The sequence below is a fragment of the Marmota flaviventris genome, chromosome 15 (genome assembly GCF_047511675.1).
Source record: "Marmota flaviventris isolate mMarFla1 chromosome 15, mMarFla1.hap1, whole genome shotgun sequence".
NCBI lineage: Eukaryota > Metazoa > Chordata > Mammalia > Rodentia > Sciuridae > Marmota > Marmota flaviventris.
Genome location: NC_092512.1, coordinates 28,430,904 through 28,453,829, shown reverse-complemented (window position 1 = coordinate 28,453,829; position 22,926 = coordinate 28,430,904). Strand labels below are relative to the sequence as shown.

Genomic DNA, 22,926 nt, shown 5'->3' with positions numbered 1-22,926 from the left:
ACTTATAAAGAGAAAAGTTTTATTTTGTCTCATGGTTTTGAAAATTTTGAGTCAAGATCAAGTAGCCCTTTGCTTTGGGTCTCTGAAAAAAAGTAATATATAACAGTAAGAGTATGTCATAGAGCAAACTCCTCACCTCATGAGCCAGGCAGCAAAGATAGAGGAAGAGACTGGGGTACACAGTCAAGGGCTCACACTGAATGACCCAAGGATTTCCCACAAGTCTCCACTTCCTCAAAGTTCCCAGCACCTCCCAATAACATCACTCTGGGGACCAAACCATTGACAGAATGAACTGTGGGCAACACTACCAATATTCATAATATAGCAATGGATTTATGAGTTTTTGAAGTAGTGGCTTTGTTATAAAAGCAAGCTGTACCTAACACATTTCCTCTTTTTGCTATGAGGACTTACACCCTGTTAGGCAACAAGAAGGCCCTCACCAGATGCTGAGAGGATGACAGTGCCATACGCGTGGACCTCACAGCCTTCAGAACCTCTGTTCTTTGTAAATTACCTGCTCTTCAGTATTTTGTTATAGCAACAGAAATGGACTAAGATATTTACTAATGCAATGAGAAAATCAAATTGTAGAGCTAAAATATCTGAAATACCATATTGATCTCCATCTTTTTGCCCTAATAACTTTTGCTTTGTTCCATTTTATGCATAAGACCTTTTCTCCAGGAGGACATTATAGCCACCAGCAGTGTCAGACTCATCTCCTCTGACTTTGGCAATTCCATTGAGGAAAGATGATTTTCTTTCCTCCCGATTGCAGGAATTTGATTTGCATATTGATAGTGAATACAGTAAATTGTCCACTGCAGGGAGGCCTTGATTTGCTCAGCCAAGACTCTATTCAAATAGTGGGGCAGGACCGTATTGTTTCACATAGATGACAAAAGGTGGAAGAGGATTTTTTTTTCTTCTTTTTGTTTTTAGGAAGTAATGTTGACCACTTAGGTTAAAAATGAAAATTACAAAAATAATTTTAGGTCCAAAGTGTATCAATTCTCTGTGAGAATAATATAATAGAGTCAAAATGGTCCATGGAATGTTTCATGTAATTTTAAATACCACATACATATTTTAATGAATATTTCCATATTTTCCATGAGTATAATGAAATATATAGTAAGCATCTAATATGTTCATTTATTATGTACATTATAACTAGTCTATATGACAAATCTTAATGATTCTATATGCTTATTTGAAGAAGGAGAAAAATGTCAATGTAGATAAACTGTGATAAGAATCCAGATTTACTTTGATCCTCCTTAACTGTTGGTTTTTCAGTATAACCAATTGCATCTCACTGGAAGATTTGTTATCTCAAATAATAGCTAATAACTCTAAGAATCAGCAAATGTCACCAGGTCGTTTTGTGTGGAATAAAATTGATCATAAATTTGGAAAATAATTAAGATTTATATACAAATTTTAACTCAAATGAGGCTAATTTTCACATATCAAATTTAGAGTTAGATTGCACATAAATTAGCAGTGACAAAGGATAAACACAAAAATATTAAAAACAGCATACATTGTGTTCCCTGTGACTAACAAAATATTATTTACAGATTTGGTTGCTGTGGTGATGGTCTCATATGTTCATCTTCATCCAGAAACACAGCAGAGATTTTTTCCTAGCTGTATAAATAAATTACAAATTAAAAAAATCTTATTTTAAGAAGTTACTTAATTTTCATGAACACAGAGAACATTCAATTGTATGTAATTATTTTACATCACAGAAATAGAGTAGTAAATTAAAAGGTATTAAAATCTGTAGTCTTCAGAGATTTGATTTGGAAGAGAGGATTATTTTCTCCTTGATACACTCTGGACTTTGTATATTCCTGAAATGATGTGACTTTATTCTGTTGAGGCTGGGAGGCTTGTAAACTTTCATAGAGCTGAGGGCACAGTTATAACCACCAACTTTTATTAATTTTTTTAGTGCAAAATCCAAATATAAAGAATTTTGCTGGGACAGTAAGATCTCAGAATGGCAGTCCAAGAGAGAGAAAAAAAGTGAGCAAAAGATTAATTCAATGAGTTACAGCTGAACTATTGGTCTCTTGCTGTCTGAAATAGCCATTTGAAGCAAGAGAGTTTTCCTGTGTGATGTCAGGCTTTCATTCTTATGTCTCAGTTCCTCTTTACATCTCATTTAGATATTTGATTTGAAATTTCTGTTGAGATTCTAACCCTTATGCATTTATAATCCAAGGCTGTTTTCAGTTACATAACTTTTCTTCCTTTGCCACAGTCTTACAATTTCTTGTATTAGTTTGAACAGCTAGAACATTTAATTGTGCAATCCATATTTAATTGAATAATGGATTGACATTATTTTTCTTTTTATATTTTTTGGTTATTTGGAGAAATCCACACACATTTGTTTATTTTGACAGAAGTAAACAATTTTCCTTTGTTTTCTTTTTTCCAGGTCATCCATCTAATTACCTTTTCCTGTCAGGACTGAAATTTATTGGTTCAAATTGTTGTTAGTGTCTGAAAATTTCTAATTGATCAGTTTATATGTAGATTAACATCCCAATTTAGCAATTGGCTATCTAGTAATGGCTTCCAAATGTTTATGAGTGATCTTTTAATCACTGAAATTGTGAAATATTTCTAATTGTGTGTGAACATAGCTGGTATTTCTGTCAGTTATTTGAAAAAGTAACTATAGTCAAGGACCTTATCTGGTTATAGTTAAGAAATTAGGAGAACCTTCTCTTCACTTCCTAACCCCTACATCTGACCCATCACTCTTTTCAAATGATGAAATATTTGGCATTACTTAGTTAGAGCCTAGTTTTCACTGTCTGACAGAGAAGTCTCAATGAAAATTTCTTTAAAAAAGCTACTCTGAACATTTAACTTCTTCTATTTAATCTATAGATATAGTTCACTTTTCTAACCTTCCAAATCCCCAAGTTACTGAATTGTCTGTCAATATCTTTAACAATTAGCAGGCAGAAAGGCACTTTTAGCAGAGCTTGGTATATTGCATATCTATTCTCAAACTGGCTAATTCTTGCCTGATTTCATCCCGTTCTTTCAGTGTTTTTCTGAAAGCAATGACAAGTAACCAACACAAATAAATGCTCTTGACATTTTCTAAGTGTCTTCTAGATCTTGAGATTTAGTAAGTACATTGCCAGTTTTCCAATTTTTTTTTCCAAATGGTTTGCTATGGTCTGACAAATTCCCCATTTGCAATAGCTGTTTCTTAATTGCATGCTGTTCAAATCTCACATGAGCTCTACATAATTTAAAATTTTCTGTTTCTGTATTCCAGTTCTAGGTACCACCTTTTTTATTCACTAGAATATAACTAATGGGTACAGAGGCTCCAATGAAAGGAAAGTTTATTTTTCTGTCTTATAGCAATATTGAGGTGGGCCCAACAGGACAGATATAGATCAACTTCTATCACAAGGTCAGCAGGGGACCAGGCTTTTTCTGTATCATTGTGCTGTCATCCTTCATCATAGTCAAAGTGTCTATGAAATCCACAGAACATAACAAGGGCACAGTTGTAAAAGTACAAAGTTTCCATTCCAGGTAATGCTAGAAATGAATATTAAATTTACACGCATGCTATGGTCTATTAGTTGTGTGATTAGGTTTGTTATATTAAATAATTAGCAAATATCATATTGGTCATTCCACTGGGTAAAGATCTTCTTACTCTTATCCAGTCTTTCCTTTCTTTAAAAAGTATAACTACAGATTGGACGGGATCAATAGGAATACTCCACACAGTTGCTGTCCTAGGTAGTAGGGTCAGTTCTTATCTTGCTACTGCTTATGATATGAGCACTAGCTATTTATTTGCTTGAATTATGAGGGAGTTACCTCTCACAAAAATATTCACAGAACAGTTACATGTATAAACACAGGTCATGAATGGTGGCATTAGTAACGGGAGAAGCTAAAGCCAGGAGAAAAACAGTGAAAGAGGAAAAAACGGTGAAAAAAGAAGACAGACTAAGAGGAAATGAGTGAAATGAGTGAAAATCTCCTCCAGCTGTTTGTGTGCTTCTTTTCTTCCCAAATACCTCTTTGCTATGTCCATTCCCATAGATTGTTTACCATTAGTAGAAATGTCTACAAATTATTTATAAAATAAAAAGTAGAAAAAAATAATGATGTAATATTTGTATTGCATTTCTGGGGTACCATTTTGCCTAAGAAATGAAACCTACCTTTTTTTTTTTTTTCAGAATGGAACAGAAAGGAACAACTTAAAAGTGATAGATTCTGAATGAAAATTCTCTTTCAGATAAGTAAGTGCTTCCTAAAGGGACGGCATAGAAGCCTATCCATTATATTCAACCAAAAAGAATTGGAAAACTCCAACATTCTTGTGAAGAAAAAGAGATGAAGAGCTTTATTGGTCTTGACTGAAGATTGCAGTTGTATTGAACAGGCAGCATAATAAGAGGCACCTTTTAAATGTAAAGGTCAAATGAAACTGACCTGTGTTTATACATGCAACTGTTCTGTGAGTATCTTTGTAAGAGGTAAATCCCTCTTAATTCAAGCAAATAAATAGCTAGTGCTCTTTATAGTTATGCTAAAACAAAGACACAAATAAAGTAACCCTGAGAGATAATAATGAATCTGCTATCAAATAGTTACATCAATTGTGGATATAGAATTTGATTAAAATTTAAATCAGAATTTTGTTTTTAATATCTAAAATGTAATTTTAAAGGAAATTTAGACCACCCCCATATTTCACTGAAATTATAACTCTTTCATCTCCACACTTTAAAACATTATAGTCACATCGTGATCACCTTAAGTGTCAAGTCAATTATTTAGAGATGTGATCTGTGACTTGGTGAATCATTAAAGTCTCCTTTTTTGTGATTTAATTTTTCTCTCTTTGGAACAGAAATAACATGTTATATTTTGATATAACACTTATTGTTAAAGACAGAAAGAAACTAGTCCATGTTTCAAATCATCTCAATTTTTAAATAGATTATCGCATTTTTGGAGAAATTTTTGATTTAGAAGAAAGTTGAAAAGATGGTACAGAGGACTTCCATATACTGTTTCACATTTTTCTCCTATTAATAGTACCTTGCCTTAGTGTGGTACATTGTTACACTTAATATCAAATTAGTTTATATAGTAATTGTAATCAAAGTTCATAGTTCAGTCAGATTTTTTTTTGAGGCTTTACCTAATTTTCCTTTCTATCCTAGATCCTATCCAGGATACCACAGAACATTTAATATTCTTATCTCTTTAGGCTCTGTTTGTATGTGAGTTTCTCATACTTTTTTGTTTTTGATGTCCTTGAAAGTGGTGAGGGGTACTAGTTAGGTTACTATACGATTTCCCTGTCTTGGAATTTGCCTAATATTTTTCTCATGGTTAGACTGGGATTGTGGATTTAGGAGAGGAAGAACATAGAGGTGAATTTCCATTTTTGAAAAATCATATAGCTAGATATATCATTTGGTTTGCTTATTTATTTATTTATTTATTTTCTGAATGGGAGAGTTGTCCGTTCTACTTCACTTATTAATTTATTCAATAATTTATGTATATCAATATGGACCTATGAATATTTATTTTATCCTTTGGATAAAAATATAATCATCTTTGATTTATTTAGTTGTTCAGATTGTTCCAGTCCTAGAATTAGTCATTTCTTCAAAGATCTTGGTTGGATTTTTTGGAAAATAGTGTCAGAAGATAAGATCTGTGCACTAGGTAGGCTCAGTGACTTGGGTATTGTTTCTTTCAGGTATTCTCAGCTGAAAAAACAATGACATATATGCAAATATGTTAACTTATTTATCTATATCTATAAATATTACCACATGGAACCATCTTTCCTTTCACCATATTCAAATATAGTCCAATTCTATTCAATTCCAATTCCAGCATGGATCATTCTAGACACCTTCTCTTGCCTTTTCCTACCAGCGAGGGACTTGGCTCCACCAGTGGTTTCATTTATATTCAGTAGTTCAATTAGAATGTAGATGGACAGCAGTATTAAGACTGTAGATTCCTGTGTGTTAAACAGCTTTACCCACTAAGATACAGTCCTTAAATCCTTAAGTCCTTTTGGCTTTAGCCCATTACAGATCTGCTCATTTCAGATCTACTCATTTTTAAAGTGACTTTAAGTTACTTTCCTCCCATCTTCCTTAGTGAGATTGTCTCATATATTTGTAACAAGTTAGAATCTCTTGTCACAGTCTGAATTCCTTCTTGGTATCCTCTGACTTCCTAAATTTTTAGTCTTTTAAATTCACCTATATTATAGTTTGCTATAAAACTTTATGAATATTAATAAGTGTATAATTTCATACAGTAACCATTACAATATCATATAGAATGATTTCACTGTCCTTATAAATCCCTGTGCTCCACCTATTTATCCCTCCACGGCCACAAAGTCCTAGGCAACTTTTTATTTTGATCTTTTTATTTTCTTCATAGTTTTGCATTCTCTAGGTTATCATATAATTAGACTTGATTCTTTTACTTACAGTAATATGAATTTCAGATTCTTTCACATCTTCTTATGACTTGATAGCCCTCTTCTCTTTATAACTGAGTAATATTCCATTTATGAATATATCACAGTTTGTTTACATATTCACCTGTTGAAGGACATTGTAGATGTTTCTGATTTTCAGTGATTATCAATAAAGGTGCTACAAATATTTGCATGCAGGTTTTTATGTGGAAAAAGTCTTCAAATCATTTGGTTAAATATCTAAAAATTGGATCATTGGACCATATGATAATTAGCCTTTTAGCTAAGAAGTTCCCAAATTGTCTTCTGATGTGGCTGTTTTATTTTGATTTCCCACCAGCACAAATGAGATCTCCGATTTGCTCTGTAAACTTGCTGGCATTTGATGTTGTCATATTTTAAATATGTAGTGATATTTCATTGTTATTTTAATTTGAAATTCCCTAACTCAAATGATATTGATCATTTTCCCATGGATAAAAGTGTAGTAATAAATTCTATATATCAACTTGGCTAGGTTATAGTACCTACATATTTAGTCAAATAATATTCTAGAAGTTTTTATGAAGTTATTTTTGATGTGATTAACATTTTAATCAGCAAACTTCTAGAAAAGCAGATTATCCTCCATAATGAGGATGGTCCTCATCCTTTCAGTTGAAACCTTAAGAAAAAGACTGATGTTCCCAAAGAAAATGAAATTCTGCCTGCAAACTGCCTTCAGACTTGAACTGCAACTCTTACCTGAGTTTCCAGCTTGCTGGCATATCCTATAGATTTTGGACTAACCAGTCCCCAATAGTATGAGCCAATTACACACACACACACACACACACACACACACACACACACACACATTCTGTTGGTTCTATTTCTCTGGAGAAGACTGACTAATGCAATAATTATCTATCCAGCACTGAATGTAAAAAAAAAAAATAGTTCATTGGTAAATTCAGAGAAATCTGATGAACACAGGCACTTAGACACTTGGTGTAGCACAATTTCTCTTATTGATGTCAGTAGCTCCTGTGCTTTGTTTCTCAGTCTTGAGTACCTCTCATTCATGTTCAGCTTAGCATAGACTCAGATATTCCCCAACTCCTGTCATAGCTCTAAAGAAAGAACGTCCTCAGTGGTTTTTAATTTATGTGTCTTTTAATTTTCTTTAGCAGCCTCAGAAGTAATTACTATGGGAGGCAGACCTGATATGCTGTGTAAAAGGAACTGCTGATGCAAATAGGCCTTCGGTAATTCCGCATTGTGATGTGCAGGGAGGGAGGCATTCCCAGTTGCTATGATTAGGTCTCAGTCTCTTAGCCAGCCTGGGCTTTGGAATGGTTTTCTCAAGTCCTTCTCAGTTCACCCCATCCCTCTTAGGGAGGACAGGTTTGCTAGAGTGGGACAGAATGAAGCATTTCCCATCTCTCCCCCATGTAGGGCTAGAGCTGACTGGACTTGGATATTTCCCTTTCCTTGTCAGTTAAGCTCTGAGAGTACCCCAGCAGGTTAGGCTGTAGAAAACTAGCTGCTGCTTTGTGAAGAACAAAGTCCTCTGGTGTATAGTTTTCTTTTCCCTTGCTGGGAGCATAAGGGAATTTGTCTGAAATTTACTGTGGGAACTTGGTTGAACTTCTGGAGGTAAATCTGGAAATATTGTAGGGGTCCTTCTGAAGCTTTGAAGTCTTAGACTTGTCTCCAAAAATTCATCACTGACAGTTCAGGCTTTCCTCCTTTGGGACTGGTTGCTGTAGTAGTCCCCACTCATGAATCTGTGCCTGTGAGCAGTGACTCCTTGTGTGCCTTTATCTGTCTTTGTAGTCTGGGGAATAGCAGCTTGCCCTGTGTCCTCCTCTTACAAATCCAAAAAAAAAAAAAAAAAAAAGGCTTGTTGATTTTTTCAGTCTGTTCAGCTTTTCAGTTCTTCTTATTATGAAGTGGTAACTTTCAAGCTCCTTACATTTAATATTTAAAAAACAATAATGAAAGCAAAGCCCTTTTATTGACAAGTTGTTACATTTCAATTAAAGTCCTATTATTACCATGAACTCCTCTCTCTCCTCTCTTCTCCTCCCCTCCCCTGCTCTCCTCTTTCCTTTCCTTCCTCTCCCTTCTCTTCTATTCTATCCAGTTCATTTTATTCCATCAATTCTATTTTTTAAAAAGGTAGTAGTTACAACTCAATACATTTATTTAATGAACTATTAGTCATTTTTAATCTGCAGTTTGAAGAAATAATGCTTCCTATCTGCTAATTCATATTATTTCTGAATCTTGAAGTAAGAGTTGTTTAATTACTTCTAGTAGAGACCTTGTTTTGGTATTAAAATGATAACACTGAAAATACCTTTGTTATATAGGTATCAAAAATAACTCCAGTATTTGTTTTATAAAAATAAATTCTATATAACTGTAATATGTGGTTGTCTTGTTTTGTAACACTATCTTTGATCCACAATTTTTTCTTCAAAAATTAAAAGAAGGACCAGGTGTGGTGATGTGTACCTGTAATCCCAGTGGCTGGAGAAGCTAATGCAGGAAGATTGCAAGTTAAAGCCAGCCTCAGCAACTTAGTGAGGCTCTGAACAACTTAGTGAGACCCTGATCTCACAAAATTCTTTTTAAAAAGGCCGAATATGTGGCTCAGTGGTTAAATACCCCTGGGTTCAATCCCTGGTACCAAACAAACAAACAAATAAACAACAAACAAATGAACTAAATTAAAAGAAGATATAAAAAGGTTATTATTCAGTTCTTTCCAATTCTGATATGGATTAGATAAATTATATCACAGTTCTTTCTTTTCTATATCATATACTATTGTGTTCTTATAAGTAACAGTTAATTAGGTCTGCTCTCTGCATATAAGCAGTGTCATATGAAATTAAATGAAAAAGTCTTACTCTGAAAAAAACAGTTCAAGAAAATAGATGTCAGCAATATATGAAAAGGTGATTTAGCTAATTGGATTAATAGGTATGTGTTGAAAGTTCACTGAAGATTTATTTACATTGTAATATGATAGGTGCCAACTGGAGAGAAAAGACCTATTTGTCCATGCATTAAGAAATTGGGAATGATGTTTGTTTCTGTGAGTTATTTCTTCTTGCTTTATGTATTTCATTTTTATTAATTATTATTATTTTACATGTATAAGGTTTTGAGTTAAAAGGTGATATTTCAGTACATGTATGTAGTGTGTAATAACCAAATCATGGAATTTAAAATTATATCTCATTAAATATTTTAAAAGCATTTTGATTAACACAACGTTGTATATGTTTATAGGTTTCAAATGTGATATTTCAAACTATGTGTGTAATGTGTACTGATCAAATCAGGTTAACTAACATTTCTATCTCCCTACCATTGCTTTGAGCTCTTCTCTTCTAGTTACTCATAAAATATACAATAGTTTTTCCTGAACTGTGGTCACTCTGTTGTGCTGTAGAATCCTAGAACTTATTCCTTTTATCTAACCGGGCTTTGATACCTGTTATCCAACCTCCCTGGCTCTTTTCAGATCTAGTAATCACTACTGTACAATCTAGTCAACTTTTTAACAGCATGCACATATGAGAGAGAGTATGTGGTATTGTCTTTCTGTGTCTGATTTATTTAATTTTCTTTGAGATATTTCTTTAGTATATTGTATCAGTGTATGAGAAAAATAATACAAAATGCTTAATTAAAAAGGGTGAGTAGAAGAATGCTAAGTCAAAAATTTGTCAAATGTCTTCTGATAGTATGTTTCTTAAAATTATCATTACAAAGTTAGATTTTGTATCTTTAAATGTAAAAAAGAATTGTCAGCCTGATTGGATCATTACATATGGTGTATGTATTAAAATGTCACATTGTACCCAATAAATATGTATAATTAATTTATGTCAATTTTTTTTAAAAATTAAGAACAATTTTAAAAAGAAATTGCATTTGTTGTACACAGAATTTTTCCAGGGAGAATTTTTCTTGATAGGAATCTAAAGGAAAAAAAAAGGAAGAATAACAACTTAATTACTAACTAAAAAAAATATCTCACTGTGAAGAAAGAAGTTATAAGTTCAGCTAAGGGTAGAAAAGTTTTGTTTTTACATTTTCATTGTTTTCTTTCCTGATGGCTGGTGGTCAAGGTGGTATTATTGTCTGTGAAGATCTTTTGTTTTTTTTCTTTTTAACTTTAGAAGCAAGGCCTGTTTAAATAAATTTCCTACAAAGTATAGTTTCCATGGCAACAGTAAATGTCTTTTATTTTCACATGTACCATTTAGAATTAGTTGGCAATAATAATTATAGACCACTTAAGATAAAACATTTGCTGTACAGCAAAGACATGTATAAAGACAGGGTTTTCGAAATATTGCCCTAGTTTAGAGAAACTTGTTACTTTTTAAGGAAGATTTGATTTTCGTAGGTAGATTTTTGAAATTCTATCTACTTACCCTGTGTAAGGTTTTGAGATGATCATTGATATATATCAAGGAATATGTTTCCTCCCATCATTTCAAAATCATTCTTGTTACCATATTTTTTATTCCCTTTTCTCCTGTCTTTGTATATTTGCCTTTGCCTAACTTGTCAGATATTCTTTGATTCAATTATTATTTCTTTGTATATAATTTGGGTATTGAGCAATTGAATAATGTAGAAAATAAGTATATCATCATTATTTTCTTTTATTTACCAAAATTTCTTAGACTATAGATCCTTTAAAGAAGATGAAATAAGATTTCTTGCAATTTGGTGAAACTTCAAGGTTTTAAAACCCTTTGACTCTACCATCTGCTCCTAATTTTTACAGTAAGCTTAGCTGAAAGCTGCCAGCAAAATTCATACCACTATCTGAATGCTATGCTTGAAATTTCCTCCTTAAAATTTCTTTCACCAGAGTAATTAATCCATAACCCTTAAATTCAGCTTCGCACAAAGTCTCAAAATATGGGCAAAATGTAGACAGACACATTCTTCAATAAAACTTATTATGAATGGCCTCTAGTCCAATTCCAAATAGAGTCCTCATACCCCTCTTAAAACTCATGAGCAGTGTTTCTACTGTCCCCATTCCTCTTGGCATTCTGGTCTTCTCAGCTCACACCAGAAAGGCCCATTATGCTTTGCTTGCAACATTCTAAGGATTCTCCACCCCGTGTCTCCAATGTTTCCAAACTCCTTCCATAAATCAGATCCAAAGGTTTCTGAACCAGATGATCAGATTAGTCACAGAAGTGACCCCCCCCTTCTTGGTTTCAATTTCTGTGTTAGTCAGCCGTTTGTCACTGTAACCAAATTGTCTGGTAAGAACGGCTTAGTGGAGGAAGGGTTTATTTTGGCTCATAGTTTCAGAGGTTCAGTCCATGGTGGGTCAACTCCATTGCTCTGGGCCTAAGATGAGGCAGAACATCATGGTGAGGGTGTGATGGAGGAGTGCTGCTCTGTTCCTGGTATCCAGGAAGCAGAGAGAGAGGCAAAGAGTCTGATGAAAGATGAAACCTTTCAGATTATGCTGCCAGTAACCCACACCCTTTAGCTATACCCTACTGGCCTACAGTTACCATTCAGTTAATCAATTTAAAATAGGATGGATGGTCTAGATTACTGCTCTTCTAATCTAATCATTTTACATCCTGCATTAACACAGATTCTTTAGGAGGATAATTCATATATAAATCATAATAAGAAGTGTCAATAACTTGACATTGGTGGTGATAATTTTAAGATATTTATTGGAAATCTGTTGAATAAATACAGGAAGGTGAGAGGAAAGGTCAAGTTTGGACATGGAAATGTGGGAGCTGACCAAGTGCTGGTTATATTTAACCTATGAAACCAGAGTCTTCTTATAAAAGGAGCAGTATCAATAGAGAGCAGAATAAGATGAGGATTAGGCCCTGACTGACTCTCTCAACCACAGAAGATTACTGAGTAATGAAGTAGGGGTGAAATTAGGAGGGTATAAAGGGCTCCAAGTAAAGGAAGTGTTTCAGAGAAGAGTCTGTAGTTAACCTGGTCAAATGCCTGTAAATCCCAGCAACTCAGTAGGCTGAAGTAGGAGAGGGCAAATTCAAGGCCAGCCTCAGAAAATTAGCTAGACCCTGTCTCAAAATAAAATGAAATAAAGTAAAATAAAAGGCTGGAGATGTAGCTCAGTGGTAAAGCACCCTTGGGTTCAATGCAGTACTTACTGCAAAAAGAAAAATAAATGCTGCTGCTAGAAAAGACAATATGAGTTGTCAGCATTCATAATTGGATTTAGCAGTGATGGGGCCGCTGCTGAGCACAAGAACAACAGGTTTTTAGGAGATGAGGGGTGGAAGATTGATGAGAAGATTTTCAGGAAAAAGAAAGAATAAATGTAAAAATTGAAAGACTGAGTATAGAAGATGGTGTCAAGACATTTTGCCATGAACAATAGTAGAGAATTGGGTGTTTTCTGGAGAATGAAGTAGACTCAAGGAGTTTATTTGCCTTTTTTCCCCATTTTTAAGATGGGAAAAATTAAATAATGTTTGTATGCTGATAAGAATGTCCACTAGGGAAGGCAAAAATTATTGGTGTGGTAGGGAGAAAGGGAACTTTTTGAAGTCATGTCTCAGAGTGGGAGAAAAAATGGGAAGGATAGTTCAGCCCTTGCAATGGGAGAAAAGGCTCTGTGGAGACAGATGGAGGTGGGTGGATAAATGTGGGTGCTGGTTCTTGTAGAAAATCTCCTCTATGACTCAGTTTTTTTTTTTTTTTTTTTTGAGTGAAAGAGGAATCAAAGAAAGCTGTTAGAAGTTTCCATTTATTTTAAGAGTGAATGGACTCAAGGATTGCAGTATGATTGCCTACCAGCACCAAGAACTGAAAAAGGGTTTGTAGACATAAATGCAAAGTGGGATCAGTCAGCATGAATTTTTTTTTTAAACAAGCACAAATAGACTTTGGATTTAATTAGGGTTGAGGTATTGCCATTTGGATACTAGAAAGGAAGAGAAGGTCAGTGGAGATGAGGAGTTAAGCAGGAGAGTGATCATAATATAAGGCAAGTGAGGACATGAATACCCAGGTTATCCCATTATTCCTAAAGATTTACCATGTAAGCAACGGCCTATGTGGCTTACAAGTAAAGCTCTCCTTATATGACATTTTTCTTCCATTTAGCAGTATGGCTTGGAGAGAGGTTTGGGAGAGGGTGGTGCTTTGAGGGGGAAAATCACCAATAGAAACACTGGAACACATTTGTCAACCAACCAAATATGATTCTTGGGTCTCAATTAAAGAATGGATAAGACCCTGGAGATACTGATGGCTACTTTTCAAAAAATTCAAGCTTTTCATGTTAAAATGTATCAGAGGAAATATTTGTTAAAAGTATAAGCTTACCTAATGGTAACTTTTTACTTAGATTACTTGGGTTGGCATAGATATTTTGTGCAGGAGCTGGTCAAAAAATTTTACTGAGAGTAAGAATTCCACATGGAAACACATAACTGAGATTTCTACTTCAATGAACTTCTTTGTGTGTTATCCATTACACTTAATACTACTTTTCATTAAAATTATAACTGAAACAATTCCTTATATATGTATGTATTTACCCATAGAAGAAAAAACACCATAAAACATGAATACGCTGTCACTCCTGCTAGAGATTCCTCAGTAAAATTAATATTTTAGGTACTCAGTATTGGCTCTGTGCATTCGAATGTTTTTTAGTTAGTCTTTTCTGAATAGTTTAGAGAAAGACAACATTTCCTTATTATATATTTCTAAACAAGTTAGATATTGTTTTGTAGGAATAATTCTTAGATTTTTGAAGAATCCCTAATGTTTTAAAAATAATGAGAGGGCTGGGATTGTAGCTCAGTGGTGCAGTGTTTGACTAGCATATGCAAGGCCCTGGGTTCAATCCCTGTCATAAACAAACAAACAAATAAAATTCACAGTTTCTTCATTGATTTGTTACTTCAATTAAATTTCGCTTACTTATATGTACATTTATTGAATAAATACACTGATGTTTTGTATAACAGAAAAATTGACTTAGCAATGATATTTTAAAACTGTTTTGAAGTGTCTATGTCTTGACAAAATTTTTACAGCTAACAAACCACATTTTATAGAACATATTTAGGATACTCTGTGATGGGGAAAATATATATGTATATATAATTTTAAATTTTCCAACTGTTATGTATTACAAAGACAAAATTTTTCTTGTCCAGTAATGACTAAGCTGTCACCACAACTGTTTTTTTTTTTTTTTTTTTAAAAAAAGCACCTTTTTCCCTCTGAGAATAAACTGATATTTTTCATAAGGCTCTCCATTCACAAAAAGTTGGCTTTCCTGCCTATAAAATGAATCCCTATGCATGAGTTGTGTAGGTAGAATAAAATCTATAATAAGACTTTAAGAGTATCATTTTCTGAGTCAGGTAGATTTATGCTCAGCAAATTTAAATTTTTTATTATTTCAATTTTGTCATCTGTCTTCCTCTTATATCCTCGAATAAAATATTATATACAAGATAACAGGACTTTGTTTAACAAAGACTCTCTAATGCCCAACACTCAGAGGATCCTTAATAAATATTTGTTGAATTAATAAATATATAAAATATATATTTAGAAGAGTATAAGAATAGCAATTACATAACTGGGACATTTTGAAGATAAAGTGACTTAATACATGATGAATACAGACATAGTCCTGAATAATCTTATTGGGAAGGTTCTAGAGAAGCCAGAGTAAGTTTGTCTTCTCCATCTGACCTCTATTGACCTTTTAGACTATGGATGGGATGTATACGAGGACTAATGGCCCTATGCAATGCTCTAGCACCCATGTCTGTGGGTAAGAGGAAAAATATTTATTCATACTCATATCTCCTAAAGATATTACAATATTTAGAAGTGCAAAATAGTCAAATGAATTAAACCACTTCAGTATATAATAAAAACTCATGCCATCAATGAAATTTTTTTCAGAGCTTAAGCATGCATACCTGAAAACACGAGGTAGTGCATGTAATATTTCATTGCTTTTAAGATATATACTATAATTTTTTACAGATCCAAAAATATGGATTTCTTTTACCATCAATGGCATCTTGTAATTTGGCACCTTTCTTTCTTTCTTGGTAGTTCATAGGATAGTAGGCTGTCTTAACATTCAGTTAACGAAGCATATTAGGGCATGTATTAAAGCAATGTTTTTCTATATTTATTTCTCACCATTAACTACCAGCAATGAAGTTTCTGGGTATTTTTATAATTTTCCTCCCTATGAAATTTTAGTATTGCAGATATTCTGTATGTATGTTTATGTACTATGTGTATATTTGAGCTTTATGCATAAAAAGAAGACTTCCCCCACCCAGGAACCAATTTTCTTCCCTGTAGGGGCTTTATTACATATACTGAGAAAGCAGGCAGTAAAGTTATCCATTCCTTGTTATTATTATTATTTTTAAAAATATCATTTACTAGAATATTTGGAATCATGAGCTGGTTCTTAGCTTAAGAGTTTTTGGCTTTAATTATGTAACAGAATGTCTAGGAATTTTATTATTATCATGAATGTCAAAATGCTGTCAAAATGCCTGCAAAGTTTGAACATTTGCTATTTACCCCAACAGTCAGAAAGCTGTCCATAATATTTTTTTTGTTAACAAATAAAAGATCTTCAAGTTCATCCAATGATGTCATTCAACATATTCTCATTTTATGAAATAAGACCATTTAATAATTTCAACATATAAATTTAGGATGTCACTACTTCACTTTTACATATTCATGATGTTGAAGACATAATATATCCATAATGAGACATTTTAAAAACCATCTGATTTTTATAAAGAACTAAGAAATATGCATATTACACTCAGCTGGGAGAGTGAAAATGTGCAGTTCTCGAAGTCTGTGCAGACTCATCTTCTACAGTACTTAGCAGTCTAGTTCTCCCACCTGCAAGATTAATAATGGGAGGCAGAGCTTGATCCATTTGTGACTAGCGGTTTGCACCACATGGTATATAGGGACACCATCTATGACCACTAAGTCAGATTTTTCTCTTGCAAAGCTAATTGTTACTCAACTATTTTAACTGATGGAGAAAGGAGTAATTTGCTTTGAGAATGTCTTTAAATAGCAAAGATGTTCAGTGTGTTCTTAAATGTTCAGCTATCTTTTCTCTGGTCTAGGTAGTTTAACTGCCATTTAAAAAAAATTAGAGGAGCAAAAACTTCTAAAATTGGTGATGTGTAAAACTTAACTTTATTATATGTATCACAATGATATTATTTAATATTTTGACAATTCAGACATGTGTATATTGTCTCAATTTTATTTTGTTGTTCTTTTAGAGATTCAACTGTGTCAAAAATGTATAATTGCTATGAATTATGTGAAATATTCTAGGAGACCAGGTAAGATATCAGCAAAAATTAAGATGTATAGTGCTGAAGAGATTCTTCATCAGTAATACAGATATCCATGTCAAGGCTTTATCAATCTGATTAATCGTACACAACTTTTATAGATAAATTAGAAGTCAATTTAAAACCAGAAATCATCTCCCCCGCTGCTCCTTGTACTTGCTCTTTCTCTGCCTTTTAATCGAAGCATCTCCATTATACTCCGGGCATAGACATCTCTCAAGTTAACGCTGATATATGAGTCAGTGGCTATATTCTTGGTAAGCTTCTTCAGAGCTTCACGCTGTCTAACAGCTGCTTCCTTGAGTTTCAAGGTGAAGTAGCAAGCAGAGAAGCGATCATTAATAATAGCAATAGGCAAGGCCAAGACAAGGATTCCTGATAATATACACATGAAGGCCACAATTTTGCCTGTGGTAGTGTCTGGTCTAATGTCCCCATAGCCCACGGTAGTCATGGATGTTGTAGCCCACCACCATGCACAAGGAACGCTTGTGAAAGTTGTGTCAGGAATGCTTTGCTCCGCAAAATATTCTATGGTTGAAAATATAGAAATTCCCACAGATAAAAATAAGAGCAGTAGGCCGACCTCTTCATAACATTGGGTGATTGTCATCCCAAGTGAGCGCAATCCTGCAACAGAACAACTGCTGTCAATCATCATTAGCACCCCTCCTCTCTCTCCCTTCCCCCTCACTCCTTGATCTCCACCCACAAACATGCACTGTCCACATAATATGTCCCCAGCACTGGGCAATGTTTGGGGATACAAAGATGATTATATCATGACGTCTGTCTTCCAGAATCATGTAGTTTAGTTGATGAGGATAGAGAAAAATATAATTGGCTTATGTAATTACTGAACTTCTACTATGTATACTTAAAACAGGAAGAGGAATGAGACTAACAGGCAGGGAGAAGGTGTATGAGAGGAATTTTGTACTTTACATAGTGAGAGACCTTTGTACTGTTGCATTTGGAAGGTGCATTTGGTCAAACTCACATGTGAATGCATCATTTCAGACTTCTCTCTAAAACCAGTTTTATCTTGTTTTCATACTTTGTGTGTATGTCTGCTTTGTCACCCTCTTGATAAAGTTTAAAACAACCAGGTGCCTCATTATCTGAAAGCCAGAGTAACTAAACCTTTTTTACCATACCAATGAAATAAAGCACAGAAGCAAATTAGGTTTTGACACAAGAACCTCACAGATATATTCAGGGGACATTCTTTGTTGTGTATCAAGTCAAGGTCCTTGCACTACCAGGACACCCATTGAAATCCTAGTCTTTAATATCAAAACTACAGGGAATTACTTCCCTGAGCACATAACATTTCTGCTTTTCTGTAAGAAAACAGTTGAATATAGAATGTTCCTCCATTGCAAAAAGGTACAAGAATGGAGCCACTGGTAAATTTAATCAATAGGAGGCACTGGAGGGGTCCCATGGCTAGATTCTGATGATTCATTGATCCCCTGGGAGACAGACCCAAGAGATTCCAATTCCACATGTGAATGTATTAAGCCCATTATAAACCAGGCTTTAAATTAACCATAGATCACCCTCCTAATGCTAGAGAGATACTTCTAAAAGTTTAAACACATTTTGAAGACATGGCATCACAATGACATTGCCCCAGAAGTCCAAAGCATTACCTTTTAGAATCATTTTTTATTCTGATTAACTCACTTGAGATTATTCAAGATGTAGAATACTATTCATGCTCTCATTGTTTTGAATTTTGCTCTTCAAATTTTGAGATATTCTTGTATTATTAACCAGCTATTTTTAAAGACCAATGAATATTAATTTTGAGATTTAACTTCAAAAGAATATCTTTTAGAATACATTTATAACACCTAGTTATAAAACTTGCCTTGATGTGTCTATATGGAATTACATTTCTGAAGTAAACTGACAATATGAGAAGAAACATTGTGTTTGTCTGAGAAAAGTGTTTTTATTTAAAGATGAAGTGCTCTAAACAGTTTTGTTAAGAAATATAAAGGGGGCTGAATGTCTACCATGTTCCATCTCTTAACTTAGATGATCCTCAAAGATATATGACAGGTGTTGTCATTGCTGTACAATTTTACATAAAAGGAGGCTCAGGCATAGAGAGGTAGTTTTATCTAGTACAAAGCTACAAAACCAGCCTTTAAATTTAGGCAGTCTGGCCTTCTAACCATTATTTTGTAATACATCTTTATTCATAATTAATATGTGGGGATATATGTCATCTACATATATATCTACATTTTGCTGAATGTTATGCTTCAGGGAAAATTATCAAATATTCATGAAATTGTCATATATTTTTAATAAATTAAGGCTTTATTAATGATTTATACTTGTTTATTACTGAGAAAGCTTTTGAAGAGGTGACACTATGAAAATTACTATTATTTTCCTTTTCCTTTCTTTTGAGAAAAAAAATGTGGTCTTTGCTCAGTGTTTTTAAAACTGAATACTGTGAAGAGTTTATAAATACTCAAAGAAAGCATCCCATTATGTGTGTCAGAAAATGAAGAGTAGAACTTATAAAAGTAGTTAGAAACCCCATTATCAAATCCCTGGCTATGAGACTAGCTAGGAAAATACACACCAAAATTATATTAGAGTGAGTTCTAATTTACCATAAAGTAATAGGAAAAAAACCACAGAGGTTTATTTGTCCCTTATATTTATAGGGAGAAACTACTATCATCATCCCCTTTAGGTGGCTAGTCAGGGACATCTATATGGAAATAAGATTGGAAAAGGAATCTCTAGCCAACTCATTTGTAACAATATGTATTTGTATTAATATGTATTGTATTAATATGGCATCCCCAAAAGTATGGTCCAGGAACCACTGATATCAAATCACCTTCAAACTTATTGGAATGGATCCAACCCACATACTAAACTCTCTTTCTGGGAGTTGGGGTTTAGAATCTACATTTCAACAAGTTTGGGGATTCTTGTTTTCCCTAAGGTATGACATAGATAACTTACATATTACTGCAGAATGTTCAACAGCTTCAGGACCAGCTATTGAGAACAATTGCATTCAAGAACTGTCTTTAATATTCTGTGTGACTTGCACTGATATCAACTATAATTTTCATGTATAATCATATATATGTATTGTGTTGTGTGAAAAATTTTCTAGGGAATGTTCATTTGATTTTCAAAGTCTCTATAACACACAAAAAATTAATGACTTCTTGTTTCTTCTCTCTCTGAAGAACAAGAAAATTCTCAAATACTAGCTAAGACATTTAAGTAGAGTCTTCTCTTTCAAAGTAATATATTTCCATTGCTACTTTAAAAATTAAGGAAAGGTCATCAGCACCTGGTTATCTCTCTTCCTCATGATCAGGGAAGGCTCTGGAGGAATGACTTTTTCTTCTGCCATATATAACATATATGGCAGAAGAAATATATATATATATATTATGAAGAGAGAGTGTGTGCACACACTTCTCAGGTATAGACAACAAACTAGCTTATGTTCCTAACATTATATAATTACTGTGCATGTATTTGTGTTATTTATGCATGCTTTGTCTAAAACTACCTAGAGGCAGAGTCTTTAATTTTTGTACATCATCTTGACCTTGGGTTTCAATAAATTGAAGTTATCAAATGGTCAAATTGTTCCTCAACATCTTATGAAGAGAAAATGTGTCAGAGATACCTTTTCCTCTATATCTGCAATAACAACTTTTAAGATTTTGCTTCCCAGTATCTCTTAAGAGGTCATATTTGGGTAAAGCATGATAACTGTCAGTTTCACATATCAATTCAGAGTGGCTTTCTGTGTACTGTGGTCAAATCACTAATGGTTGATGACAATGGCATATTAAAAAAGCATCAATGAAATTTGAATACCTGTGGAGTGCCTGCCCAGTTTTAGCATTCGTAGAGCCCTGAGCAGCCTCAAAACCTGGACGATGCGTCCCACATTTTCCAGCTCTTGTGTGGTCTGGCTGCCGCTCAGGCTTTCTACCAAGAGAGTGATGTAGAAGGGCAAAATGGCAAGGAGGTCAATGATGTTTGGCACCTTTCTCAGGAAGCGGCACCTGTCCCGCACACACAAGAAGCGCAGGACAAACTCCCCGGTGAACCAGCTAATGCACACATACTCCAAGATCTCCAGCAGCTGCAGGTTCAGCCAACTTAATTCAGCTGACATCAGGGCCATATTGACGATGGACACCGCCACGAAGATGATGGAGATGACCCCAAAGATTCGGGCAGCTGTAGAAGACCCAGGTTTCTCCAGGATATTCCAGAGCTTCTGGCGGACAGTGGGACAAGGTCCTTGTGAGAAGTCCTGTTCACTTTCATGTTGGCTTTCCTGATCATCTGTGTCCTTCTTAAAGTCTAGAGTTTCACTCAGCTCCTTTCTTCTGAAGTATCTTTTAGAGAAGACAACTTGGTGATTAGTTTAACTTTAAAAAAATACAGAAGTAGAAGAGAAACTTGACAGGGAGGTCATACTTTTATTTCAGTTAAAAAAAAAAAAAGTCTATTCATACTTTACCCAGTTTGTCTCCTGCCCACAGCAATTGAGAATTTCTCACTTAGGATCATGATTTTTAAAGTGACATTTTCTTAGTAGGAGTTTATGCAAAAGGATTTTAGACATAACAAAGCAACTGTGGATCAATGCATTTTTATTACCCATGTTCTGATAACAAGAACAGCTGTTTGCCATATGGAACTTTGTTGTGTGTAAAGGAAAGTTATTCATGAAGAAATGGTAGTAATGACAAGATAACAGCAAAGTCCCCATCAAAGCTCTACCATCATCCAGTGAAGGAACCAACTTTCCTTCTGTATTTAAAGCAGTTCTCCATGCAAGTTTTTCAAAAAGTTAGTGTCCTAGATGTAACAGTGCTCTATACCAACACCTTCACCCCTAGATTTCTTTCGAAGCACAGCTTTTCTGACTTATTCTATCAATCACCAAATATTTATTACAAGTCTTGCTTTCCTTATCTTTTACATGAAATTAGCATAACTCACTCAAACAATAGGGACAAGAAAGTTGAAAAAGCTGAATTCAAAATCTGGCTTTCCTGCTTCCCAGCCTCACAACCCCACCTCATCTTCCAGCCCAGAGGCGGCCACACCTATTCATAGGCCTGGTTTCAGCGAAGCTTACGTAAAGCCTCACATCTTTACCTGTGCCTTCCTCTCTGCATCACACCTACTTCACGCCCCCTCCTTCCCCCAGCCACCGCGCCTCACGGGTACCTGTCCCTGCAGCAGGAGTCGATGCTGAGCTCGTCGATGCCCCAGTACTGGATCTCCTGAAGGAAGGACAGCGCGCACAGCTGCTCCATGACGTGCAGTCGGCCGGTGCGATAGTAGTGCAGGACATAGCGGAACGCCTGCGAGCTGCGGTCGAAGAAGTACTCGTTGTCTACTGGGTTGGCGTCGTCGCAGAGCTCTAGGGGGCTGGGCGCTGCAGCCAGGGCTCCCAAACGGCGGTAGGAGGCCACCACCACCGCCAGCTTGCCAAGGCGCGTATGCGGGAAGCAAGACAGCGCCTGTTGCGAGAGTACGAAGCGGCTGCCGCCTACGTTGACCGTGAAGCAGTCCCCAAGCGCTAAGGGCTCCCCTTCACCCTCGCTGCAGAAGACGCTGGAGTCGAGAGAGGCCAGGGAGCAGCTGTCCAGCGGTGAGCCCAGCGGTGTCCGGCCGCTATGAGGCAGCTCCATTCCCGCCGCCACTGCCTGAGGGCGCCACAAAGTTGGGAACACGCTGGAAGCCTCGGTCCCGCGAGGGCGGTGGCACGGCCCCTGGTGACGGTCGGGATTTCCCAGCCTCCCGAGGGAGGTGCCTCCCACTCGCGCACCCCTCCTCGCTCCACCCGCTGTGCTCGTTCCCCTTCTTGTCGCTAGGGAGCTGCGAGTGCGCGGTAGCAGCGCACAAGTGGCAGAGCTGGGAGGCTGGGATGAGAGGAGAGGTTTCGCCAAGGGAAAC

The 22,926-nt window shown here is 35.3% G+C and overlaps 1 protein-coding gene across 1 annotated transcript; it reads right to left on the bottom strand.

The window, feature by feature from the left end:
• Positions 1–17,065: 17,065 nt before the first annotated feature.
• Kcnv1 (potassium voltage-gated channel modifier subfamily V member 1) lies at positions 17,066–22,661 on the bottom strand. Its single transcript, XM_027953279.2, has 3 exons — positions 22,195–22,661; positions 20,824–21,353; positions 17,066–17,577 (listed from the first exon to the last, which is right to left on the bottom strand). The coding sequence occupies exons 1-3, from the start codon at positions 22,659–22,661 to the stop codon at positions 17,066–17,068; spliced, it is 1,509 nt and encodes a 502-aa protein (XP_027809080.1).
• Between the last annotated feature and the right edge of the window lie 265 nt (positions 22,662–22,926).